The 27,519-nt window shown below is 41.8% G+C and overlaps 2 protein-coding genes across 2 annotated transcripts; both read right to left on the reverse strand.

The window, feature by feature from the left end:
* Nucleotides 1-11,290: 11,290 nt before the first annotated feature.
* LOC148920974 (uncharacterized) lies at nt 11,291-12,458 on the reverse strand. Its single transcript, XM_089047629.1, has 3 exons — nt 12,105-12,458; nt 11,640-11,850; nt 11,291-11,508 (listed from the first exon to the last, which is right to left on the reverse strand). The coding sequence occupies exons 1-3, from the start codon at nt 12,456-12,458 to the stop codon at nt 11,291-11,293; spliced, it is 783 nt and encodes a 260-aa protein (XP_088903755.1).
* A 9,165-nt stretch (nt 12,459-21,623) lies between these two features.
* Nucleotides 21,624-24,909, reverse strand: LOC103343407 (disease resistance protein RPM1-like). Its single transcript, XM_089044062.1, has 2 exons — nt 22,068-24,909; nt 21,624-21,903 (listed from the first exon to the last, which is right to left on the reverse strand). Exons 1-2 carry the CDS (start codon nt 24,767-24,769, stop codon nt 21,885-21,887), a joined length of 2,721 nt encoding a protein of 906 aa, XP_088900188.1. The 5' UTR covers nt 24,770-24,909; the 3' UTR covers nt 21,624-21,884.
* Between the last annotated feature and the right edge of the window lie 2,610 nt (nt 24,910-27,519).

Genomic DNA, 27,519 nt, shown 5'->3' on the forward strand with positions numbered 1-27,519 from the left:
AATAAATAAATATTTAATTATAATATTTATGTTTAACCCTAAGTTAACCTCCCTCACCTACTTCTTCCTAATCTTCTTTGGTCTCCAGTCAAGGGTGGCCCTGAGGGTGTGCAAGTGGTGCCACCACAGGGCCCCTGATTTTTGAGGCCCCTGATTTTTTTTATGTGTATAATATATGTATATATTAACAAATGTTATATATATATATATATATGCAAATTTTTGACACAAAGACGTTTCTAGTTGTGTTGGTTTACAGGGCCTCAACTTTTATTCAGGGCGCGCCTTCAAAACCTACTTGTGTAGATCATAGTTTTAGTTCTTTTTTGATTTTTTTTAAAACAAAAATTAATAATCATAATAATAAAAAGGCAAACACGTTATTTTCTGTAAGTAATAATCATCTCTCTTTGGCTCTCTTTTTTAATCCTTTGATAATTTTTTTTTTCAATTTCAAGGATTTCAACACAAAAAATTGACCAAAAAAATTCATAGATGTCACTCAAAAGCAAATAGTCATATTTAAATCTGAATTCAAATCAAATATGTATCTAAATTTCAATTTACATATACTAAATGCCTTTACTTAATTATCATGTTGATTGGTTATATAATGAAAGATGATTTAATTTGTAATTTGTATGCTAATTGATGATGATTTTTACTTAAGAAAATCTTGAGGCAATCTTGAGGATTTTTGCACAGTGCACCCAAGTTCGATTCATGTAAAAGACAATCTTGAGGCAACCCAATACAATACTCCCTCATTCCCCTCCCTATCGAATGACAAAAATAAAATAAAAAAGATCCAATTGCATAAAGTAGTATAAAAATTATAGTTGAAAATTTATTACGTACATAATGTTGAAAGATGAAACTGCTCTGCTATCTGTCAATCACATAATGCTGCAACGATTGTTTAAAGCAACTTGTCCTATGTCAACACCAACATTCAATATCCCAACTACTTTCACAACCACATACTGAAATAATAAATACCCGATCACAAGAAATTAGTCAGTAATTATGTAGGCAAAGGTGATGCACCTATTCTTTATTTAAAATTTAGCTAAAAACACACAAATGTTATTTTAGGAACTCCAATCATACTCCCTAAGTTAGAAAGTCATAAATACTATAGTTATTTTTTAATTCAATATGATTGGTTCTCATCTCTATTTAAAAAAATAGTTTGTATTAATTAAAAGTTTAAACTATGCATAAAACAAAACAACATTAAATTATAAGGAGCTACTAGGAGTCCTTTCTCTCTCCTCAGATTTAGGAGTTCCTAGAGGTCACTTTATTTTAGGAGGTGAATGGAGAGCATGGTTGGAGTTGTATTTTTCCAATTCCTCCCTAAAATTTGTCTAAGGAGGTGGTTTAGGGACCCCATTGTGGATGCTTTAAGTGCGAGTAATTATAGTGTATGTAGTGTGAGAGTATGTCACATGGTATAACTCATTTGTTAGAATATATATAAGTGTATATTTATTGATATTATATCATAAAAGTGGGAAATATTAACCATATCGCTCATCCATATTATAACACTTGGACGCAATAGAGCGTCCGTACATGTGGGTTTTTGGCAAGTCATTAGATGCAAACAAGTTTAAACACTTAAATCAATCTCAACCACATGATTTCATTAAAATATTCCAACGACTAAGCACTTCATTCCTCAAATGATGACATTGAATATATATATATATATATATATTCTTCAACAAGAATATTCTAATTACCCCCAATAGTATCTATGTTCCTATGTGCAGATATTGTTTGTCACGTGCGTACGTCCCCACCATTGACTTGACCCGAGCTCTTCAATTACTCATGTAGATTTTGTTTTCAAGTGCCCATAGAGATAAGGCTTCCATATATAGGGCTCACCTCAATTAAAAATGTACAAGATTGTTTTTATATATGCTCAAATATTCAATTTTGCAAAAATAATGCATCCAACTAACTCAACCAAAAAAATTGCATCCAATTAATGATGTTCTTGGAATATTGATACAAAATAAATTAGGTGTTAAAAAATATTTAATATATGAATATGATCTATGATGACAAAGACTCATCATCACAATCATGGTGATTATTCAAAAGGTGTAACATGCCTGACCCAATTTAATCGATTTAATTCCTTTGTGAAATTTCAATTTTGCTCTTGGGAGTAGGTGTACTTTGGTCACTTTAAGGAAATAAAAAACATTTATTATATGACATTACGTAATGGTGTAAGTTTGTGTTAGCTTATGTGAGGCCCCAATTTAAGGTTTGTACAGGGCCTTCAAAATCTCAAGACCGGCCATGTCTCTAGCCGCACCCCTCTCTCTCTCTCTCCCTCCGCTCTAGCAGTCGCATCCCCTTCTTGCCGACACTAACTTAGGTCAACCATAAGGCTTTGACTTTGGCTGCTTGATGTAGGGGTTTTTTTTTGTTCCAGCAGCCTGACAAATGGGCTTGGGCTGCTGTAAGAAGACGACGAACAAAATCCCCCAAACGCCTAAGTTCGAAACCAAGCTCCCAAAAGAGTTTTTAGAAAATCTGATGAGATTTTAAAAGAACACTCTTAGGATCACTTTATTAACACCCAAATAAGCATGATAAATTCACTAATGGCTTAGCCTGAGGAGCCTGTGACATGGGAGCTAAGCTTTCACAAGTTTAGCAATTTGAGAGAGAGAGAGAGAGAGAGAGAGAGGCATGAGTTCCTTATAGAAAGGAAAAAAAAAAAGGAGCCCGAAGTGAACAGGGGAATATTAGCCCAAATTCTATACTAAGGGGGAGAAGAAGAACGAACGAAAGAAGGGATTGGATGCCTTGAGCGAATTCTCAGATGCTTGACAAAGCTTGGTCAGGCTATGCATGGTTGGTTTTTCTGGGTAGCAAAAGCCTGCTTTTATAGGCGTTAAGAGTCCTAATTTTGTTTGGTCTTCCTCTTCCTTTTCCCTTGGCAGCTCCCTACTTAGTCCTATTTTGGTGCAATTCTCTTATCAAGGCATATGGGAAAGGAAGTATTGTGGCTCCAACGATTTTGACGCAGCTGGACCTCCCCACAGGAGTGAGGTGCCACTTTGCTTTTTCTCAACGTTTTCAAAACAGAGCTTGTAATGGGGAAAGAGATGGGTGGAGCCTTTTGTCTGATAGGTATTTTCCCTTTACCCATGAATTTCTGCTGGTTCTTGCCTTGGCCCTTTGTCTGACTTGTTTGGAGTCTCATCAAAGATAGAACACGATAACAGCTTTTCCACAAGCTGCTGGACTGGGCTTGTGCGTAACGTTGGGTTGCTGGCCTATTATTTCTAATAGATTTTCGTCAAACTACTGGAAAGGACTTTTGCTAATTTCTTTGGGGCACTCTATTGATGTGGGTTGGGCTAAGTATTTTGGTAGGTTACTTGATGTCTTCCTAGAGCATGGGGCAATTTTCTCTTCTCTCTCATGCTAACCCATGTGCTTGGGTTATAGGAACGGGCTTGAGTTTTAAAGCCCCCAAGTGGCTTAAAAACTTGCGTCCCTTGAACCCTCAATGGGCCCTGTCATTGCTTGTTTCCTTCCATACCACAACCTTCTTAGTAAGCCCCAGTTAATTTTGTGGCTTGGGCCCACTTAAGCTCGTGACATAGCTTGGTGTTAGAGTAGTGGCTCTTCGTGCATGATATCTATGCTCGTGCTTGGGGTTTTATTATGCCATGATAGGCTATAATTGGGCCAAGTAGCACTGAATAAGCATGTGAGCGTGATTTAGTAACGTCGGTATGTTCTTGGCCCCTTCTGCATGTGCTTGCTTGGCATGATTCGTGGCTTGTAACTTGTGTTGGCGGCTTTTACAAATTCTCTTTTATCCCGATTGAGCCTATTTTGCATCCAATCACCTGTGTTGGGCCAAAGATTAATTTTAGCCCCTTGGATTTTTGGGCCTCAACATTAGCCCCCTTGATTATTGGGGCCATGAGCAGCTTTGAGATGGGTCAAATAATCAAACCCGGCCCAAAAGCAAAATCAAATCCATGCTGCTGATGTGACCTTCTCGTTTCCCACATGTGTGCTGCCATGATTATTTTCCAGTGGTCTCTCGTATTCCCCAAGGTGCGCTTCCATCAAATCTATTTTATTTTATTTCATTTTATTTCTTTTCTTTTCCTTTTCATTCTCTAACTTCTTTCCTCTGTGCGTGCAAGAGACCAAGCCACCTGCCTCCTTTCTTAAGTTATCGTTGCTTTCCTTTCACACACAACCCAAACCCTAAAAAGTGAGAAGTCGCAAGGAGGCAACCTCCATAACCGCTGGTTGGTTATGCTTGGAGAAACCACTTGCAACTTCTAGGAAAAGCCACGGTTCCTCTTTAAAATCCCTCAAATTTCTTCAATTCGTTCCTCAATCCGTCCGAAACCAAGCTTGGCGAAGTCACCTTGCGAAGCATGAGGTAATTTCATCAGTGGAATCGCAAGGCAGTCCCTTCCTCTTTCGATTTTGGTAAGCTGCTAGAAGAATTCCATCGAGAGTAGTGGTAAGCATCGTTCCCCTATTTCTTCTCCTGTTTACTTCATCTCGTTACTCTGGGCACATGCATCTATACATATACATACATATGTACATGTGGAGGCACTTTTTATATTCTGAGAATTCCTCATGAACAGGACGCTTTTCTCAGTCTGGGTTTTATCTAATTTCTCAAGCCCTAAGCTCGAATTTCGAGCATGGACCACTGATTTGGGATTTTAAGTGCGCTTAAGGTGATATCTTGCCTTGTTTAATCACAAAACCTCTAGATGGTGTCGAAGCATGGTGGAAAGAACAAGAATATGCACTATGTAAACCAGCTACTCCATGGCTTTCTTCGCATAATTTACCCCTGTGGCTTGTTTTTCTCCTTTTTTTTTTTTTTTAGCATTAGACGATCTTTTTTTCCCTCTCATAGGACAGATTTGCATGATGATATTGAATCGGTTTTTCTTCTTCTTTCTTGACATGGTCCTAGCATGACATTACAGAGATGTGCTTGCGTTCAACATTCATGAAGGTGCTGGAACTTATGCATTTTGTTCTTTCTTCCTTTTTGCAGGTGTCTATGACTTAGTGGACTTACCATGGCATCTACTGACCTTCCACCGATTATGCTAGACCACCTCTACTCCATGCATGATAATCTTAAGGCGGGAGGGCCGCTCCTATTGCTTGAAGATGCCCGTGAGAATCCCGTTGTCGGTGATGACCATCCCCTGAGACCACTCATGTAATTGATCTTGCCTCCATATCCAGATGTTGCATTGAAAAGGACCTCTTTCCAGCCGTTCCCCTATTCTTCCGATATCCTTGCAGCATCAGGGTTGGTCGAATGGGTCGACCGTGAGCTGCGGGATCCATCCACATGCAACATCCTGCACAAAGCACAGGTCCTTGATGCTATCTTCCTTTCCAAATTGTGGGACATCCACATCGAAGCGAAGATGCTTCGTCACGTGGTCCGGAGGTGGAGCGCTGCTACTCACACATTTGTGTGCTCATGGGGAATTTACCCCTACCCTTGAAGACGTGGCGAATATCTCTCGCCTTCCTGTCTGTGGCGACCGTAGTTCTTTCGGCATTGCCCTCACTCTAGAAGAAATGGACAAGCTTGCAGTCTTGCGGAGAGGCGCTCCCACTTCTCCCAAAGCACTTCACTTCGGTTCAAGAATCGGATACAATATTTTGGGGATGCAAACAGACAAGGTCCTTGCCGGTTGGCTGTATTTATAGCTCTATGGCTTGGGCGGTTCGTGCTCTGTGACTTTTCTCAAGACTACCTGCACAAGCGTGTATTTCCCTTGGCTTTGGCCATAGCCCGAGGAGACACCATCCCCTTAGCCCCTATGTTCCTGGGACATCTATAACATCTACTCAATTGAACCCAGCTTCTGGAAAAGAATGCATCAGGAACCATGGGCGTGGAGACCCTTCTAAATTCTGGTTTCTTGCAAGTGTTCTTGTGGGAGCGTCTCAAAGGATTGGATGTGCATTCACTCCCCCATTTGCACGCTATGAAGTTGGCTCACTGGGGCAATGGTTCTTTCATGCCAAACAATCTCCCATTAGTTTGTAGATGGTTCAAGAGGATGCAGCGGAAAGGCTAGAATTTCTTAAAGCTGCTGGATAATGTCGAGAATTTTGTCTTCCGTCCCTACGGTACCTCAGAGATCTTCACTTTCGTGCCCTTCCATGCTAACATTAGTGATACTGTTGAAATTCCAGCAGCCATATCGCAGAGTGGCCAGTTCTGAAAGTACGCTTTGTTGAACCTTGCTCCCATCCCCTTACCTATTCTTGGGGATAATCGCGCAGAGATTTCCGTGACCTACTCTCCACATCGAGTCAGGCGGCAGTTCGAGCTTGACCAAGGGGTTCCCAGTAGCCCCAATCATGGTGACCCCTTTGCACTACACAGGATCTTCTGGAGCAATGACCACATACCACCCAGTTGCAGGTCCATCGTTTTAGCGAGCAAGGTAAGGGTTGATGGCTTCTCCAGAGGCTACCAAGCTTACTGGAACCGTTGCCTCACTTCCTTCCGTGAGTTTCAATCCTCTCCCGGGGACAGACTGCCTCCTACAATAGCTCACCTTGCAGGTTTGGTGTCGGAAGAGAAGGACATCCCTCTAAGCAAAAAGCGCAATTTGCCCTTTATTTCCAAGTCAGGTGACGTCGTCAGAGAATTTCCCAAGACAAGCTCAAAGCCAAGGACGCAGAGTCCCCATAGCTCTGGAAAAGCTGTGACACCAGCGTCCACCAAAGCGGAAATGAAGCAAAGTGTAGGGAAGGAGCCAAGTACCGGTAAACTTAGAAGGTTCATCCCAAGGGTAGCACCAAGTGGCCCCCTCGGACTAAAGAAGCAACTCCCCTGGGACGTTCACGACCTTCAAGCTGTTGTATCTAAGAGCCTAAGTAAATGGCAAGGCGCTGGAAACCTCACCTTTTCCTGTAAGTACCCCCACTTCCAATACTTCTTTGTGCCTTCTTTACTTGTTATGCGTGTATGATACTTAGGTACATACTTATTTATCATATATATATATATTTTATATATAAGGAAAATGGGTACAACCCCAAAGAGAAAGAGAAGTGACACACTCCCGGTATCTCCTCAAGTGACCCCTAAACGTCGTAGCATGCGCATTCTACATGCAAGATCTACTGGAACACGCACCAGTAACGTTGAAGCCGCCGGAACTCCAACCATGGTGACAGTTGACGATGATAGTGATGATGGCGGCACCACCGAATTCGAGGCTAATGTTCCAGAGTAAGAGAACGTTGATGACATCAGTGAAGATTCTGACAAGGACTACAATGATGATTACAATGAGGATGCATTTACTTATTCCAGCGACTATCCAGGAGGACAAGGTGGTTCAGATACTTTCTTTGGGTCTGTTGGTAGCGATGCGCCATTTTAGTGGTAATCGACGCATTTTAAATTCTGTCCTCCTTTCCTTCTTCACACCATAATCTGTTCACTCAACTCATGCTTATCTTGTAGGTTACTGACATTGTTGAGGGCTCAAGCCTCTTGTAGCCATTCTTGACCGGAGTCCCCGAGGTATCCGTGCGATAATATTCCATTTACCTTCTTCTCCTACTCATCTGCCAATGCCCATCACCTGTCAATTATCTATCTGATCCTTGCATGGACATTTTTTTTTTTGCAGGTGAGTATGTCCCTTCGAACTTGAAATTGTGCCTGTAATGCCTTCTCCCTTCAACACATTCAATACACTGGTTAAGGCAGCCCTTACAAGATTTTCTCCAACCATGACACCAACGAATTCTCGGCATGAAACACCTACGTTCCAAGTCACGAGCCCTTTACCACCTATCTTCCGGCATTTTCTCCAGAGGGACCTTGACCTGCTATTTCGCCAACCCTTCCAGAGCCCTCCGAAGCAACACTTTTGCCGTCCACGAGACCCTGCCCGTTCCATCCCATATTCAACCACTTCTCCGGGCGTCAGGGCCTAGTCCCCTAGCACTTCTTCCAGCGGTTCAACCTAACAGCGTGAGCGCTGCTGAAAACGCCTGAGCTATCATTACCGTTCTGGGAATGCTGCTGCAGAACACCCTCCTAACATGTCATGGCTGGAGTGGGAGGAATCATTTACTGCATTCATGGCCTTCTTTGACAGTGGTGCTCGGGTTCTTCGATCCGCAGATGAACTCCTGCCGCTCTCATCGGTTCAATGGTTACGCACCCTTCCGGAGAATTCTTGTTTATCCCGAGATGGTCGCAGCTTTGGAGAAATTTCTAGACAAGTACGGGGATTTTATGGACATGACTGGTATTACTTCTTCTTTCTCGCGATGTGCTGCTTTCCGGATCCTCGGCTTGGTGCTCCATGGGATGGATACCGTGCACCGCTGGACATCACGCGATCACAGCTCCTTTCTTTGGCGAGATGCGGTTTGTGAGGCTATGACTTTGGGCTTTGAGCGAGTCTCTTCGAACTGGTGAAGGATTTGGCACGTGCCGTATTTGGGGCACGGGCTGTTCCATAACATGAAGTCAAATCCTGGCCCTAATGAACTAAGGGTAGCGGCAAAGGCTTTGGTCTTCAAGCGTGAGTGGAAAACCGTGGTAGGGAATTGCGTGGCCTCCTTTATGCCCAAGGTGTCTCCCCTGATAGTGCTAACTGCGTGATGGAAGCAGTGACAAGATCTTCTCACAAGGCCTCATCTGTTCTTTTCTAGCCATCCTTGATGGTACTTTGAGGTTCGTGACTTCTCGTCCCTTCTTCATTCTACATATGTTCAATGTTACCCTGATTTCTCTTGACATTTTTCTTTGTTCTGTCTTGCAGGTCGTATTTTGCTTGGTGTAAGATTGACTAGCTTGACACATTCTAGAGTTTCGTTTGAGATTGAAGCACACATTACTTCTTAGCTTGTATAGCTTGATCTGATTTATGTTGCAAAACTTGTACGGTGGCAGCTTGGCATTGTAGTGCTATTGTGTTCTAGCTGCCGGAACCTATGTCCCCCTTTTTTTTTGCCAGAAACACATTGTAACTTTTGTTTAACATGTATAAAATGCCTGGTTGGTGAAATCCTTTGCTTGAGTTATTTTTTTCTACAAATTGGGTATCCTTTTGAAGTATGGTGGTTGTTGCCAAAATTTTGTTAAGATGGCCTTTTGACACTCTGCCTATCTTCTTTGAAGGTTCTTGGACCTTATGAGCATGTTAGCTTCCTTTTGCGAGTGTTTAGCCTGGCGTGTTTCTTTTCATTTTGTTAAAGCGCGAGATCTGCTATTGACCTAGGATCCCATTCAAATTGCTTTGCTTGGCATGTCTTTTGCTGAGTAATATTTTCTTCTATATTTATTATTATTATTTTTGAAATACCTGCCGTATATATAATTGCAAACGTATGCTCAAAAAGGAATTCAGGACACGAAAAAGGGCAAACTTCCAGAGACAATTTTCTTTTCAAAATACTCTTTCATTTTCATTTCAAATCCCATGTTACCATGACGGTACATTCTTACAAAAGCTTTTCAAAACAAAAGCGAGCATATAGAAGGAGACAATATTTTTTAAACAAAAGGAAATGCGATAACATGAAAATAAGATATTATGCCCACTTAGCAGTAGTAGGGCTTGAGCTATTTTCCATTGATGAGATCCGTTAGCATGCCTTCTTTGACAGAGATCAAGCGATAATAACCACTGCTGTGTACCTCCTTGACTTCGAATGGACCCTCCCATTGTGGGGCAAACTTGGAAGGTCCCGACACTTGCCTTCTCACATGTTCAACGACTTTTAGCACGAGATCTCCTTGCTTGAAGGCTTGAGGCTTAACGGTCCTATTATATGCTTGGGCAACAATCTTGTGGTAGAGTGCCATCCTTCTTTCTGCTTCCATCCTTCTCTCATCAACCGCTTCGAGGTCTAGCAAACGCCAATCTGAGCATGTCTTCGCATCCCATTCAAGATCATTGACAGCCGCTATTCTGGCTGTTGGAATGGTGATTTCCACAGGTGAAATAGCCTTAGACCCGTACACAAGTGAGTAAGGTGAAAAACCTATAGCACTCCTTGGTGAGGTGCGGTAAGCCCACAAAGCATCCGGTAGGTGAATGCTCCAACTCCCTTGGTACTCATATAACATCTTGCTCAAAATCTTCAGTATCGTTTTATTGGTAGCTTTTGCTTGTCCGTTTCCTTGCGGGTAAGAAGGTGTAGAGCGTCGATGCTTGATACCGTACCCACTAAGGGTTGAACTCACTTGCTTGTTAACAAAAGGTGTGCCATTATCGGTGACCATCTTGTATGGGATTCCGAATCTGCACACAATGTATTCCCGAATGAAGTTCGAGACAGCAACTCGTGTGGCCTTTCGAAGGGGAATTGCCTCGACCCATTTTGTGAAATATTCTGTAGCGGTAAAGATCCATTTGTAGCCATCGGAAGGGGGATGGATTGCCCCAATTAAATCGGGCCCCCAGGTATGGAAATGTCAGGGAGTGCGCATGTCTTGTAGCAATGTAGCAGGTTTGTGACTTAAATTAGCATGGATTTGGCACGTATGGCATCTCTTAACAAAGTCATGTGCATCCTTCTTCATGGTAGGCCAGTAATATCCAACGCTTAGTAGTTGCCGGTGAAGTTTCTTCATTCCTTGGTGTTCTCCGCACTCTCCAGCATGTATTTCTTGCATGGCTTGACGTGCCTCCGATTCTCCCAAGCATTATAGCAGCTCACCATTAACCCCTTTCCGGTAGAAAGTTGACCCATCAACGAAATACCTTTTTATGGTCTTTTTGAGCTTGTAGGCAAGCTTGGAGTTGGTCGGCAGAGTTCCTCCAACAAAGAATGCCAAGTATGGAGTCCTCCAATCTTCTGCAAATGAAACGGTGAATGACTCCTCCGTGGAGGGTATCGTAGAACAGGTGGGAAAATTGGATTGTAGTTCAGCTGCTTGCTTCTTCATCTCTGACCAATAATAACCTTTGCGTTGCAAGCACCGGTACAGGCTGATTACTGGTTCCAAGCTGCAGGTGGCATTGTGTACCTCTTGCAACCTCCTTCTTGCTTCCTCCACCCCAACGCACCGGGTTAGAACACCTCCCGGAAGACGTCTGTAGAGTTCCCCAAAGATAATCACATAATCTTTCAAGTCTTTAATGCTACTCCCTTCACCTAATTTTTTCTTCAATGGCTTTCTCCAATCATCCTCTTCCAGCAGGTCTTCCTGGGCCATTGCTTCGATCCCTGGTGTGCTTCTCCTTATTACGATGATGTTGGGCTACTCTTGTACAAATGAGAGCTTTGATCCCAATGTGGCCAAAGCATCAGCGTACCTATTGGTGACTCCTGGAATGTGCTCCATCACAATTTTCTTGAAAGAATTAATGAGCCTTTTAGCAGCTGTCCGATATGGTGCCAAGGTTGCTTCAGTTACAGCAAAGCTTCCTTGCAATTGGCTTAGTACTAGGTTCGAATCGCCGATGATCTTCACCCTTTCTGCACCCATTTCTCTTGTTGTGGACAATCCATAATAAAAGCTTCGTACTCTGCCACATTGTTCGTGCATGGAAAGTCTAGCTTGAATGAGAGAGCCGTAGCTTGCCCATCGGGATTAATGAGCACCACACCTGCCCCTCCACCTTTTGATGTGGAAGACTCATCAAAGTAGAGGGTCCATGGCTCCTCCTCTATAACAGTAACAACCATTTCCGGCAGCTCTCCCAGGACTTCCTCGGAAAGAGTTGATTCCTCTACTTCGGGAAATAAAGCTAGCATGTCAATTACAGCTTGTCCCTTGATGGCCTTAGGAGTTGCGCATGTGATATCGAATTCAGATAGCTGTAACAACCAATGTGCGAGACCACCAGATAACACCGGCCTCGTGAGCAGATATTTTACGGGGTCGGATCTTACTATGAGTTGTAGCTTGTGAGCAAGGAAGTAGTGTCGCAAACGCGGGGCAGCATAGACAAGAGCAAGGCATAAGAGTTCCGTTTTTGGGTACCTTGCTTCAGCTCCTCTTAGTTGTCGGCTTACATAATAAATGGGGCTTTCCTCCCTTCATGGTCATCTTGGGCAAGCAACGCTCCGACTGCAGCATTCGTTGCAGCCAAGTAAAGCTTGAGTGGAAGCCTCAGAATAGGTGCCCTCATTGTGGGTAGCTTAGTGATTAGTTGTTGCACCCATTGGTAAGCTTCTTGGCATTCCTGGCTCCATATATATGGCTTCCCTTTTTTGAGTAAAGGAGTGAAAACACTTATCATGGCAGCAAGGCCTGGAATAAAACGCCGAATGTATGACAACCTTCCCATAAAACTCTTCAACTCCTTTGGATTCTTAAGTGGTGCAAGAGAATATATGGATTTGGTTTTCTCAGAATCCACATCTATACCACGCTGGTGTACCTGAAAGCCCAGAAACTTTCCGGATGAGACTCGAATGCGCATTTCTTTGGGTTCATCTTTAACCCTACAGCCGGCACCTTTCCAGCACCCGCCTCAGAACTCCTTGATGACTTTCTCTGGTTTTGGATTTTACTATAAGGTTATCCACGTAGTCTTCCACCTATTTTCCCATCATATCATGAAACACCGCCGTCATGGCCCGTTGGTAGGTAGCACCAGCGTTCTTGAGACCGAACGGCATGACCGTGTAGTAGAAATTTCCGTAGGGTATTCGAAATGCTATTTTCTCAGCATCCTTGGGAGACATCTTGATTCGATTATAGCCACTAAATCCGTCCATGAAGGACAGCATGCCTTGACCCGAGGTTGAATTGATCAAAGTATCCATGTTGGGCAGTGGGAACACATCTTTTGGGCAGGCTCGATTGAGATCACGGTAGTCTGTGCATATTCTGGTTACCCCAGTTTTCTTCTTCACGGGCACAATATTTGCTAGCCATGTCGGGTGTTTGATTGGCTTGATGAATCCAGCAGCTAACAGCTTTTCAATTTCCAACTTGATTTGCTTCTCAATTTTAAGATGAAAATTCCTTCTAGGATGCACAACAGGTTTTGTACTAAGCTCAATATTCAGCGTATGACTTACCAAATTTGGACTAAGGCCGGGTATCTCTTCGTAGCTCCAAGCAAATACATCTCGAAATTCCTTCAACAAAAATACCAAAGCTTCCTTTTCTTCCCTTGTTAAATAAACACTAACAAAGATGGGTCTTGGGACAGAGGGTCATTACTCAAATCAATTGTTCCCAACTGCTTAGCTACTGCCGTTGAGCCATCTTGCATGTGCTTGGGTGCTGTCATTGGTTCTTGGAAGGCACAAGGTAGGGGTGCTTTGTCATTTGGACTCTTACGGCCGTCTACTTGCAGGGCTTCTCCTCCATACTAGGGGCTTTCCCGTAGGATACGGTCAAGCCCCAATACCGCCATAAGCGGTATACAGTGCGTCCATCTGGCAGCATCACCTTTGAGCATTCAGGATGATCGTGGGCATGGTTGTTGACCTCCGAGTGTCTTTTTCTTTCTCGATCAACGATGGTTATAAGCTCCTCGTCGCTTAGATCACGAATTTTGGTCCACGACGGCAGGTAAGTCCTGAAATCCTTGGATGGGTTGCTTCCGGCGCTGTGCATTCAGTGTAGAACTCGCCTCGGAGTAGTGAGCTTCATTTTGGTTGACAGGTGCTTGGTTCTCAGGTATACGAAGTGGCCTTAGCCCAATCATTCCTTTTACACATTGATGGTAAGTAGAGACCACCAGTTTATGCTTGTTGAGCCATAGCCTTCCCAGCAAAGCGTGATAAGCCACATCTACGTCCCCCACATAGAACTTGGTAAGTGAACGGATTGGCCCTAACTTCAAATTTACTTGCATGTATCCAACTGTAACTTCACTTTGATTCCCAAAGTCGCTAATGCTTGTCTGGGACTGCACGATCTTGGATAGTGGAATACCAACTACTGTAAGTACAGACAAAGACAAAATGTTGACAGAAGAACCCGTGTCTACCAAAGCCCTTCGTATAAACACATCATTGATCTGCCCCTCCAGGTAGAGTGGCCTCCTATGATCCGGGTATGGAACTTCCATGTCTTCATCTGTGAAAACAATAGCATTGTCATTTTCCAAGAATGACCTTTAAGGTTGAGCAGTGAAGCAATGGGGGTTGGATTCTGCAGAAATATTCATGAGGGCTACAACAGCTGCTTCCCTCGCTTGAGGTCCGAAACCAAGTTGGTCAAAGAGCGACTTAACTCTTGGATTCCTCTGGAGGACTTGTGAAGCTGTGGGTCCTTGCTTCAAGCCTAGATATCGTTCCATTACAGTTACCTCACTGTAAGAGTGTGAAATGTTACAGCAGCCGTTTCCTGCTGTTCGGACGAGGCTCCCTGGCATTGTTCTTCCGGCATGTCCAACATGAACACTCCATTGTCTGCACAGCCATCCCATCCATCAGCGAGTCGCCATGGCGTGTCGTAGCTTGATGGTTTCGAGTATTTGCACTAGTAAGCTTTATCCATGTTTCCACAAGGCTCCCAAATGGCCTCCGGTTGCTTCAGATTATTCCTCCATGGGTGGCACAATTCGTCATCATCGAGCAAATCATCCGAACATGTAACAACAACAGCTGTCTATTTCCCCCTTCGTTTCGGTAAAAGGTCTTCATCAATAGTTTGCTTCCTAGAGGGAAGCTCAAGAACCCCCTCATGTATTTTGCCATGTAAGATCCTCCTTAAACTCTGACAAGCGGTGGTCGGATGTCCTACAAACTGGTGATAGCGACAATATCTGGGATCATTCTTTTCTTCCCTGGTGGGAACCTTGCAGGGCCTAACGGGTTTGATTGCACCGTCAGCAATCATCGTGTCGAGGATGGCATGAAACTCTTCATCTTTGCAAGGTAATGGCGGGTATGTCTCCCTATCCTTTCGTTTGCGTTAGCTGTAGTCATTAGATGGCTTATCATCTGTGGCCAACGTCTGATGTGATTACTTCTTCTCACTCCTCCACTTCTTTGTCCAGCCGGCTTGACAGACATGCTCGTCTTCCTTACCGCTTCCAGCAGCCGGGAAAATTGACTGATGCCAATATTTTCCAAGTACACTCTATAGTCTGCTACAATGTTTCTGATGCAAATCTCAACAAGTGCCTCTTCATCTTTTTCGTCATAGCAATCGAGAGCCAAGTCCCGGAACCTTTTCACAAAGTCCACGGGATCCTCCCCTTGCTTTTGGCGAGTGTTGTTGAGCTGTTTGGTGGTGCCTATCCTCGTGCTGAAAATATTTTTTACAAAACCTGCTTGCCAAATGGTCCCAAGAACGCATAGAGCCTGGTGCCAACGTGGTGTACCATGTATAAGCCCGATCAGTGAGGCTCTTTGAGAATTCTCAGAGTCGAAGATTATAATCACCGGCGTGTGGTCCCAAAGCATCAAGGAATCGGTTGACATGTTCCTTTGGGCTTCCTTTCCTCCTATCGAAAAGAGCAAAGGTCGGTGTTTCGTAACCTTTGGGATAGGGTTGCTGGAGTAAGCTTGCTGGGTACGGTGGGTGAGGAATGTACTTCCAATCCTCCTGGCTTCAACTAAGCTCCTTCTCCAGCATGGCAACGACATCCTCCTAGGTGACAAAAGACGGTCCCTTTAGTTCGGACCCTTTCCGGCGGATTCTTCTTACGGACTTGTCATCTTCGCTGGCTTGGAGGCAGCTTTTTTTAATTCTTTGATAGTGTCCATCATCTCCCTCTGGGTTTCCCCCATAACCTGCATAGCTGTGATAAGGGTGAAAGCTCCCTCACTTGCATGTTCTTGTCTTCTAAAGGAGGCATTTTGCCTTGATTCGGAATCACCATGGTTGGGTCCATCTTGGGAGGCCATGGTATTGCTCCTGGTTTTCTTCCTTGGAGGCATCAATAAAATTTATGTAGGGGTATTTTTGTTCCAGCAGCCTGACGAATGGGCTTGGGCTGCTGTAAGAAGATGACGAACAAAATCCCTCAAATGCCTAAGTTCGAAACCAAGCTCCCAAAAGAGTTTTTAGAAAATCTGATGAGATTTTAAAATAACACTCTTAGGATCACTTTACTAACACCCAAATAAGCATGATAAATTCACTAATGGCTTAGCCTGAGGAGCCTGTGGCATGGGAGCTAAGCTTTCACAAGTTTAGCAATTTGAGAGAGAGAGAGAGAGAGGCATGAGTTCTTTATAGAAAAAAAAGGAGCCCGAAGTGAGCAGGGGAATGTTGGCCCGAATTCTATACTACGGGGGAGAAGAAGAACGAACGAAAGAGGGGATTGGATGCCTTGAAAGAATTCTCGGATGCTTGACAAAGCTTGGTCAGGCTATGCATGGTTGGTTTTTCTGGGTAGCAAAAGCCTGCTTTTATAGGCGTTAAGAGCCCTAATTGTGTCTGGTCTTCCTCTTCCTTTTCCCTTGGCAGCTCCCTACTTAGTCCTATTTTGGTGCAATTCTCTTATTAAGGCATATTGGAAAGGAAGTATTGTGGTTCCAACGATTTTGATGCAGCTGGACCTCCCCACAGGAGTGAGGCACAACTTTGCTTTTTCTCAATGTTTTCAAAACAGAGCTTGTAATGGGGAAAGAGATGGGTGGAGCCTTTTTTTCGATGGGTATTTTCCCTTTACCCATGAATTTCTGCTGGTTCTTGCCTTGGCCCTTTGTCTGACTTGTTTGGAGTCTCATCAGAGGTAGAACACGATGACAGCTTTTCCACAAGCTGCTGGACTGGGCTTGTGCGTAACGTTGGGTTGTTGGCCTATTATTTCTAGTGGATTTTCGTCAAACTGCTGGAAAGGGCTTTTGCTAATTTCTTTGGGGCACTCTATAGATGTGGGTTGGGCTAAGTATTTTGGTAGGTTACTTGGTGTCTTCCTAGAGCATGGGGCAATTTTCTCTTCTCTCTCATGCTAACCCATGTGCTTGGGTTATAGGAACGGGCTTGAGTTTTAAAGCCTCCAAGTGGCTTAAAAACTTGCATCCCTTGAACCCTCAATGGGCCCTGTCATTGCTTGTTTCCTTCCGTACCACAACCTTCTCAGTAAACCCCGGTTAATTTTGTGGCTTGGGCCCACTTAAGCTTGTGGCGTAGCTTGGTGTTAGAGTAGTGGCTCTTCATGCATGATATCTATGCTCGTGCTTGGGGTTTTATTATGCCGTAATATGCTATAATTGGGCCAAGTAGCACCGAATGAGCATGTGAGCGTGATTTAGTAACGTCGGTATGTTCTTGGCCCCTTCTGCACGTGCTTACTTGGCATGATTCGTGGCTTGTAGCTTGTGTTGGCGGCTCTTATAAATTCTCTTTTATCCCGATTGAGCCTATTTTGCATCCAATCACCTGTGTTGGGCCAAAGATTAATTTGGGTTTAGCCCCTTGAATTTTTGGGCCTCAACACTTGAATTGCAACCGCATCACTCCACTCCACCAGCTTCTTTCCAGCTGCCATAGCAGTGGCCTCTAGGGCTTTACCAATGGCGATTTGAGCACCAGCCCCACCAGTTTGAATGGTGTTTACCACTGCCAAAGGAGCTATCTCTAGCTGTATTGCCCCACAGCCTACCCTTCACAAACAACAAACATAAACGTATATACATGTATTATATATTATGTTTCCATGTGCAAGTTGCAACCAATGAAAATTTGTAAGATGAAAATTTATGTTTACATATTTATACTTTCCCCCTCAGCCGCATCCCCCAAAATTTGTAAGATGATCGTGATGAAGATTATATATATTTGTGTTGAGGCCCAAAAATCCAAGGGGCTAAGCCCAAATTAATTATTGGCCCAACATAGATAATTAAACGCAAAAGAGGTGCAATCAGGACAAAAGAGAATTTGTATGAGGCACCAATACAAGCTACTGGCCACGCATCATGCCAAGCAAGCACGTGCAGAAAGGGCCAAGAACATGCCAACTTTACAAAAATCACGCTTACATACTCATTAGGTGTTACTTGGCCCAATTATACCCTATCACGGAATAATAAAACTTAACCACAAGTGTAGGTGTCACGCAAAAAGAGCCATTACTCTAACACCAAGCTATGCCACAAGCTTAAGTGGGCCCAAGCCACAAAATTACCCCGGACTTGCTGAGAAGGTTGTGGTGTGGATGGGTACAAGCGTTCACAAGGCCCATTTAAGGGATCAAGGAATGAGAATTGTGGGCTACTTGGGAGTACCAAAATTCAAGCCCATTTCTTGGCCCCAAACACATGCGCTAGCATGAGAGAGAGAATATGACCCAATGCCTTAGGAAGAATACAGTGGTTTGCTTAGAAAATCCTATGTAAATTAGAATGCCCAAATACTTTGTTAAAAACGCAACAGACAAGCTGCTTCCAGCTTGACGAAAACAAGTGACCAATTCTGAAGAGTAGAATATCACTGGCCCTTAGCTTTGGGAAAAGCCCAGCCCAACTTATAAAAATCTAGCACCAAGTTCCACCTCTGTTAGAACTCCAAGAACGGCCAACAAAGGAGCTATGGTAGAGACCAATGGAAATCTATGAAGGGTAGGATGAATACCCATCGGGCAAAAGCTCTACCCATTTTCTTTTCCATTACAAGCTTCGTTTTGAAAACCAAGAGGGAAAGCAGGTGGCGCCTCACCCTCATGGGGAGGTCCAGCTGCGTCGAACCCTTGAAACCACAAAGGGTTCCTTACCCATGCACCTTGGATAGGAGGATTTCGCCAAATTAGATCAAGTAGGAAGAAAAAATGAAAAAGGGGAAGGAAAAGTTAAGACAAAATTAGGGTTCTTTGTGGCTATAAAAGAGGGCCTCAGCTACCCAGAAAACCAACCCATTCAAGGCCTGACCAAGCATTGTCAAGCAACTGAAAATTTACTCAAACCACCCAATCCTCTTCTTTGTTCATTTTCTTCTTCCTTTGAGGAAGAAATCGTTCTAATCCTCCTCTGCCCACTTCAAACCATTGTTCTCTGTAAGAAATTCATGCTTCTCTCTCTCTCTCTCTCAAATTGCTAAACTTGTGAAAGCTTAGCTCTCATGCCACAAGCTCCTCAAGCTAAGCCATTAATCGATTTATCATGTTTATTTGGCTAATGGTGAAAAGAACCTAAGAGTGTTTTTTCTAAAGTCTCATCCGATTTTTCACAAACTCTTTTGGGAGCTTGGTTTCGAACTCAGGCACTTGGGGAATTTTGTTTCTTTTTCTTCTTATGGCAGTCCAAGCCCATTCGTCAGGCTGCTAGAACAAAAATACCCCTATAATTTGTTTTGTCAAATTGAATTGATGTGATTTTGAATGGTTGAGTAGAACTTTCTAGTTAATTTGGATGTGTTGAATGATAATTTAATATGAAACTTAATTTTTAAATGTATGATAAATATTTTTTATGCAAAAAAGAAAATATTTTTTAAAAAAAATCGAGGATTAGGGGCTAGTATAGGGGATAGTCCCCTGATGGGGACGGAGACGGGGATTCCCTGAAACCTATTAAATGGGGATGGGTTCGGGACGAGGGAGGGGATGGAGAGCGGGGATGGGGATGGTATTGTCATACCTGGCCCCTACCTTACCTATTGCCATCCCTACCAGCCAATCACCCAACCGCAAAACCATTGAAACACATCCATCACTACACAGGTACTATCAAAGAAAGCCTCCTATGATCTAAAGATAGCAACATAGTTCTTCGTACAATGTCAAAACGCATTATGAGCATCATAACAGATCCAGCCAAACACCAACCGCCACCTCCAGTTTTCTTGATCCAGAACCCTAGTTGACAAGCAAGGGAAATCAAGATTGGCCTCTTAGCCTGAAGAAATTTTCGAAAAAAGATCTTCATAGTAGGAATGTTCATCGGTTGCCAAGCCCAAGAACGTTCCACAAGAGAATTATTAAGGAGACCTTGGAGACCCCTCGAGGCTGGTCTCCTTCACCTTGTCAACAAAATCCTCGATACAAAAACTACACTTACCAGAAAAAGCCATGCCACTAACAATCAGATGACGAACACTAGTTTTCACTCTCTTCTAATTCCCGTTTGGTGCCACATACTTGTCATTCCCTTGAGCAGAAGAGGCGGTGATCACTTCCATAGTATTAAGATGGAGATCCCTCACCAGCGACTGCCTCCTTGGGAACCCAGAAAGGAAGTCGACACATCTACCCCACGGAGAACAAAAGAGCAAAAAAAAAAAAGGTCATACCCAATACACCAAGAAGAACCCAGAGAGACAATCAGAGAAAAGTGAGAGAGACGGTACAAAGAATGAGTAAAGAAAACTGGAGAAGCCCTAAACCTAGCCATTAAAGCTCTCCTCGCGTGAACCAGAGAGCGACCCTCAAATATATCTCACCCTTGATTGCATAGAGCAAACCATGTTCATATCCACTGGGCTAAAGTCGCCTTCTCCATAAAACAACCACAATAGAACCCAAAATACCTAAGAATCCTTAGTGGTGATAATATGTAGATTATTTTGTATTCAATTTTAGGTATTGGAAAATTCGAAACCTTATAATAAGTCAAAGACCAATTGGCATTGAATTCCACAAAACTCTGTTGACAAATAAATCACAAAAAATAGGAGGTATTTTGAAGTTCCCATAAAATCTGACCGATCAAGTTTTGAAATTTGATTAGGGATTTGACCCACAACAAAATAATGTGAAGGACTGAAAGCAAGGAAATTGAGTACAGTTATGGAAAAAAAAAAAACTAATTTTCTATAGTCTAAATTTACTGGACGATAATTTAAACTACTCTAAAGAAGAGGAATCAACATCTAACAATCCAATCTTCCCTACAAAGAAAAACCTTATAAGAAGCGATTAGATAAAAAGTGTTGCTAAACAAACCCTAAAATTAAAGTACACCCTATGATCTAAGTACACCATAATATTTAAATTAAAATATAAAATTAACTAAGTACACCCTATTTAACTACCAGAAATACCCCTAATACACCATATTTAAATAAATTTAAAAACTAATAGTAAATATTTACAAATGAAATAATTAAAAAGATGTATTTATAAAAATAAAATATTTTAAAAAAACCTACCCAGCCGCTGAGAGTGCATTCTTTGAGGCCCATTCCGAGCACTATGACGTCGTATTCTTCATCCATGGCTCTGAGGGAGTCCCTGGAGTTTTGGTTAAAACCGTTATTAGCCCCCCACGTACGGTTCCACGTGGAAGCGGCTACTGCCTAAAACGAATGTCTTTTTATTTTCCCTGTCAAACATGTTTTAAATTTATATAGTTTTGTTTGCTACATTTCATTCCTTAGATAAGATCAAATATTTGAGCGCATCCTTGTCACAAATGGGGGTGAAAGAGGGGAGAGGGCACTGCGAGGTCAACCGCCGCAGAAGAGCCGCCTTTGGAGAGAAGATTCTAACAGGTTACTCAATAGGATTTATAAGGGCGATGAAAAACTTACCTATGTCATGGATGTCATTGTGGCGGCATTTCAAATCAATTACACATTGTAATGTGTTTTAGTTTCCTCACATAACAATGCATAATTGACTTGAGATACCTCTACATTGACATTCCTGTGTTATAGAACTTCTCATGGAAAGCAATTCAGATTCTGTATTTTATATTTAGCCAATCTGAAAGTTCAAAATCTGACCCCAAAGAAAAAACCTGAAAATACAAACACAATTAACATAGAAGAGAATATAAAAGAATCCATGGTCCAAATCTTAAAAGCTTATCATCGAGATACATCTGCCAATTGCTGAAATGACAGATGCAAACTCGAATTTTATTACATGCAACTTAAAACACACAAAAAGGCATTTGATTTTCAAAAAGAGCAAATAAGAAGCCAATCTAGATCAGTCTTGGGGTCAAAACAAGACGAAAAGTTCTTCCCACCCCTAAACTCATGGGTAAAATCTTCAATCCCAGGACTTGTCTCTGCAAAATATATAAAAAGACAAAAGCAATATTGTAATTAACAAACAATCTATATGGCTTTACATCCATTAACAGAGATGTGAATGAGAGCAATTTTGAACACTAGTGCAATATTCCAAATCATTAAGTTTAGGAAAGTCAATGAAAGGATAAAAGATACTTACGCATATTTCTTACATCTCTCGTCGACGAGTTGCATCCTTGCATGATCCACACCTCCTTCTTTTATGGACTCTCTAGACTTCTCTGAAACAATATCAAATCTGTATCCTTGTAGTTTAGTAAGGTGCTCAATACCCTGTGGCAATGTTTCTAATGTCAAGCACCTACGAATGCCTAAGAACTCGAGATTTGGCATCGCCCCTTTTTCTATAGTTATCTTATTTAATAATGCGAGATCCCACAACGACAAAAGCCGAAGCTTCACAAAGCCTCTGTCGAAACATAACTCTTTCCTAACAGAGGCATTCACAAGCCGAAGAGTATGTAGAGAGGGCAATGCTTCAATATGAGGTAGTAAATCTTCTTCAAGTCTGGACTCACGCAGATCCAAATATGTGAGAGAGTGGAGTGAACAAAACCAATGTGGTACCTTTTCCAGTTTGCCGCTCAAGTAAAGTATATCAAGGTAGGGAGGCGGTGAAGACAATGCGTCGACTCGAAGAAATTCCTCTCCATCGGCTGCAAATAAAAACAAGCGGGAAAGGACCTTCATCTCTTGAATTAAGGCACATAGGTCCTCCTCGTCTCTTTCTTTCACATTTGTAATGCCAAGGAACGTAAGCTGGGTCATACTTCCAATAAGTCTAATAACGCGTCCTTCTGATTCAATATACGCCAAAGATTGCAATTTCTTCATCTTACCAATACTTGCTGGTATTCTTACCCCAATCATCTTTCTGGAAATGAACCTGCCCACAAGTAAATGGCGTAAGTTTAGCAACTTGGAAATCCCTCTTGGAAGGGCCTCTATTTTTGTCTCCATGATGTTCAAGGTCTGAAGGTTGCGGAGCTGTCCAATGGATTCTGGAAGCTCCTTAATTAGAGTTCCCAACAAACTTAAATATTTTAAATTGAATAAGCATGTTACTCTGTCTGGCAGATTATCTATTGGGACATCCTCCAAATCTAGAACCTTCAACAATTTAAGGTCAAAAGGTAATTTATTTGAGAAAGAGAACGAGGATACGACAGTGGCAAAGACGAGAAATGAACGGAGTCGTGACATACCTATGCCTGCTCCAATTTCTTCATTAGTTGTTTGAATTGACAAACGGAGTGCCCCAGTTTCTTCTACTGTTTCACTCCCCTCATGTACATCGCCAAACTTTTCTTTTTTTGCTATAGACAGAGCAATCTCCCGCAAAAGATCATGCATCTTACATGATGGGAGGGATCCTCGAAACCTTTGCTGTAGCATGTTACGAAAAATGAGTTCCATAAGATAGCTATTTGCAACTTCTTCTGGCGTGAGCCCTTCGACACGTTCAACAAATCCTTCAGCAATCCACAATCTAATGAGCCTATTATTTATGATCACATAATCTTCAGGGAAAAGGGAACAATATAGAAAGCATTGCTTTAGTCGGTATGGCAAATCATTAAAACTAAACAACAAGATGCGCATCTTCATAGGTTCTAACAAAGAATTGTTTGTTAGATGCCAATTTAAGCTGTTGTAGACTGTGCTCCATTCTGTAAGTGACTTCTTAGAAGACATGAGACCACTTAAGGCAACGATCGCTAGTGGTAGGCCTTCACACTTTTCCACAAGTTCCCAAGCTAAAGGCAGAAGTTCAGGTGAACAAGATTTGTTCTGATAACTTGAGAATGCTTTCATGCTGAAGAGCTCCCACGCATCACCCCTTTCCAACGGTTGAATCTTGTGAACATGGCTTTCAACTCCAAAAGAAGAGGATGCTATGTCTTCTCTTCGAGTTGTAAGCATGACTCGACTTCCAAGTTGTTTATCTGGAAATGAAAACCTTAATTTCTCCCAAAGGTGGACATCCCACACGTCATCCAATACAACTAGGTACCTTTTAGTCTCCAAGTAGTTCACCAAAATCTCCAGCAATTCGTTATAACTCATGGCATTCATGTCTGCAGGGACCTCTTCCTTCTTTGCTTTGTGGAATTCTTTGATCAATCTTCTAAGTAAGTCTTCAATCACATAAGACTGGGAAACAGTAATCCACGCATAGCATTCGAAATGTCTCTTCACAATGTCATCTTTGAAGGTCCTTGCAACTAAAGTTGTCTTCCCTGATCCTCCCATCCCTACCACGGACACAACAGTTTGGTGCTTCGCTTCATCCATCAGCCATCGCAGTAACATGTTCTTATCGCCTTCAATCCCGACAAGTTCATCCTCCTGATGATAAAGAGAAGACTCCGCTTGGTTCTGCACCCATCTTCGAATATCCTCAGAAGTACTTTTTACTTCTACAGCTGCAGCACCACGATATCTCTGATTTCTCTCTGGAATAGCTCTAATCGCCATTGTGATTTTCTGTAACTTGTTGGCTATTCGACTCTTATACCACAGGTGCTTTGGAAAGTGAATGGTTTTGTGGATCCACCTGGCAAATCGACCGCCATTTCGCTGCTCGTACACGTGATACATGAACTCATCAATGGTGTTTTCAACATCATTGGCCAAGTCTCGAACGCTTGCGACCCACGCTTTCTCTACTTGTGTGTGTGCCTGCTCTCCGCCGTCAGCATCATCTAAGAAGGATTTCATGAATACAAGCTCCTGCTTAATCTCATCAACTTGATCACGAACACCCGCTATGGAGGCTGCTTCACTCTCTAGAATGGCAACAAATTTGCCAAGGAAGAGGTCTGTTGCAGCAGACGCCATAATGGCCTTATTTTGGTATAACCTTAATCAAAAGAACATATCTGAAATTGATTCTGGGGAGCAATCAATGGTATATGCATTTCCAATGAAAAAGCTTTCTGCCATGGTTGGGCTCTATGCACTAGAGAGAGAGAGAGAGAGAGAGAGAGAGAGAGAGAGAGGGAGAGAGAGATTATCAATTAATAATTAGAAATCGATGTTACGCATGACCATGGTTGGGACAATCGCTGATTAAACAATTGTGGGGCATTCTCCCATGCATGTGAGGATGTGTAGTCCATGTGCTGTGATGGGTAAGTCCACTTTCTAACATATAATAAGTTACCCGAATCGATTACTCCACATATAATATTGGTTAAACAGGTAATGCCAACAAAAGAAAAAACAAATTAACAGCTAACATATGCACGCTGTTCACTCATTATTAATTGGTTTTCAATTGGATGTTCACAATCTGTATGTATCCCTATTTATATCCCTATGTATACCCCAAAGCCAGGAAGAAAAAATATACTATTTTGCTCTAGTGGAAGTGATAACAGTTATCAAACTAATTAAATGTTAACATGTATATTAATAAGTAAAAAATTATTTTTAAATCTCAATTCGGTACGAATTTCCAATGATTTGAGGTATAATGGAATCGGTTTCTTTAACTATTAATTTCCATTCAGATTAGTTGCAATAGGGGATAATATTATTTTGTTAATTATTTTATTCATAACCAATAATACTGAAAATATTATTACGCATGTCACAATGATCACAATTATAAAATAATACTATTTTCATTTCGTAAAAGTCTTTCCGATAAGGATTGCCCGTGGATTTTTCGGATCAAATTCCAGATGCACCACTTGCCTACTCTTTTTTTGTTTGTTTGGAATCCACTTGCCTAGTCTCTTTCTTTGTTGGAATCCACTTGCCTACTCTTGAATATTATAAGAGCATCTCCAGCGCAGGTCGGGCTAGGGGGGAAAGGCTGCCCGACGCAGCCCGAGTTCACTCAGCGCAGGGCCGTAGCCGGTTTGGTGGTGGGTCCCACGTGCCGAGCAAGCCCAAGGCAAGTCTTGCCGGGCTGAAGCCCGAGTTGGCGTCGACGCGTTAGCGCCTGATAAAACAGATTTTTTTTTGCCAAAAATTGAAAAAATTCAAAAAATTCTGAATTTTTTTAAATACCAAAAAATTCTGTATTTTTTCCCTATAAATACCTAACCATTTTATTCACTTTCTACACCAAATCTTCATAAAAACTCATCTCCTTCCAATATTTTTCACTTTCCACATCAAAATCTTGGCAACGAGGTAAAAAAAAAAAAATCCGTTTTATTCAATTTCATGTTTTTTATATATATATTTCTTGCATTTCCAATTTCTTTTTTTTTAATAGATTAGTCAAGGCAAAACCAAAAATGTTATTCGAAAAATTTTATCCAAAAATTTTATTTGAAAATTTTATTCAAAAAATGTTATCTTAAATTTTAAATGAAAATTTTATAATAAATAGTGACACGTGACAACCGAAAATATAATCTAAAAAGCTTATCAAAATTAATAGTTTAAAGTATAAACAAATAGGAAATAAAGTACAATGAATAGTAATTGCCTTAGACTTGCCCTAGACTTTGCCCTCATGGGTGGAACCACAAATGCAAAGGCTGACACTATTCACGTGAATAGTGGCAGCCATTGCTTGCCCTTGCCTTAGACTTAGCCCTTGTGGGTGGAGATGCTCTAAGATCAATTTCCTCGAAGCCCACAACCTGAACCAGTTATCCATAAGCTTTCCAGAAGGGCACTACGACCAAATTTATCAATTGTCTAAAGAAGAGAAATCAACATCTAACAATCCAATTCACGTTTCCATCCACTTTTAATAAAGTTATCTTTTTTACTTTGGAAAAAAAAAAAAAATCCAACCTTCCCTACACAGAAAAACCTTATAAAAAGCGATTAGATAAATCATATTTTCTAGGGAGTTTTACTAAAACACCTAAAATGGGGGTTGAAATTATAAAAAAACTCAAGCACTATTTAAACATATAAACACACCCAAAACCCATCATTACACACACTCAAAACCCATTTATAAACACACCCAAAAAGTTGACTTTGGGGTTGATTTTGGGTGTGTTTCTATGTTTAAATAGTGCTTGGGTTTTTTTATAAATACATGGTTAGGATTGGGTTTATTTATATATTTGTATATTTTCTAATCATATTAGCTAACCACGTTACCTAATCCTCATGATAGTCATTATATATTGGGGTAGTAGTTCAACTCATTGTTCCTATCATCACGAGTCTTGTCTTTTATTAGGTAGGTTTAACATACGTGTACCCTAAGAGCATCTCCAACCGTGCCACATAGACATTTAACGGATAGAAATAACATCTCACATCACTCCAACTGAATTGTCAAAGCTGATGTGGAATGAAGGCTAGAGGTTCAGCTGTTATTTTTGACATCCCAAAAGTAAGATGTCAAATGAATATTTTATTATTTTTTAAGGACAGCTGGTTGTAACTTTCATTTATTATTATTTTTTCTTATTTATCTTAAATGATTTGACTATTATTGTTTATACCATAATCAACCGAGCATATCCAGCATCAAAGCAACTAGCACCAAGAGCATCAACACCATGACACGTGTCACCACCACAGTGACTTGCGCAAAGTCCCACATCGAAAATCTACACAAACCTCCCACTTTCACCTTCCTATAAATAGGGAATAGTATCCATGTG

This window comes from Prunus mume, linkage group LG1 (assembly GCF_029339155.1).
Source record: "Prunus mume cultivar Tortuosa linkage group LG1, ASM2933915v1, whole genome shotgun sequence".
NCBI lineage: Eukaryota > Viridiplantae > Streptophyta > Magnoliopsida > Rosales > Rosaceae > Prunus > Prunus mume.

Excerpts from the sequence above, each read along its gene's own strand:
- LOC148920974 (XM_089047629.1), bottom strand. The coding sequence starts at position 12,458 with ATGCGCATTCGAGTCTCATCCGGAAAGTTTCTGGGCTTTCAGGTACAC. Across the intron at positions 11,851-12,104 it reads TGGCTGCAACGAATGCTGCA|CTATCTGAATTCGATATCAC; the intron begins GTCGGAGCGTTG and ends TGGTTGTTACAG. Across the intron at positions 11,509-11,639 it reads ATCAAAAGGTGGAGGGGCAG|AAAGGGTGAAGATCATCGGC; the intron begins GTGTGGTGCTCA and ends AAATGGGTGCAG.
- LOC103343407 (XM_089044062.1), bottom strand. The coding sequence starts at position 24,769 with ATGGCGTCTGCTGCAACAGACCTCTTCCTTGGCAAATTTGTTGCCATT.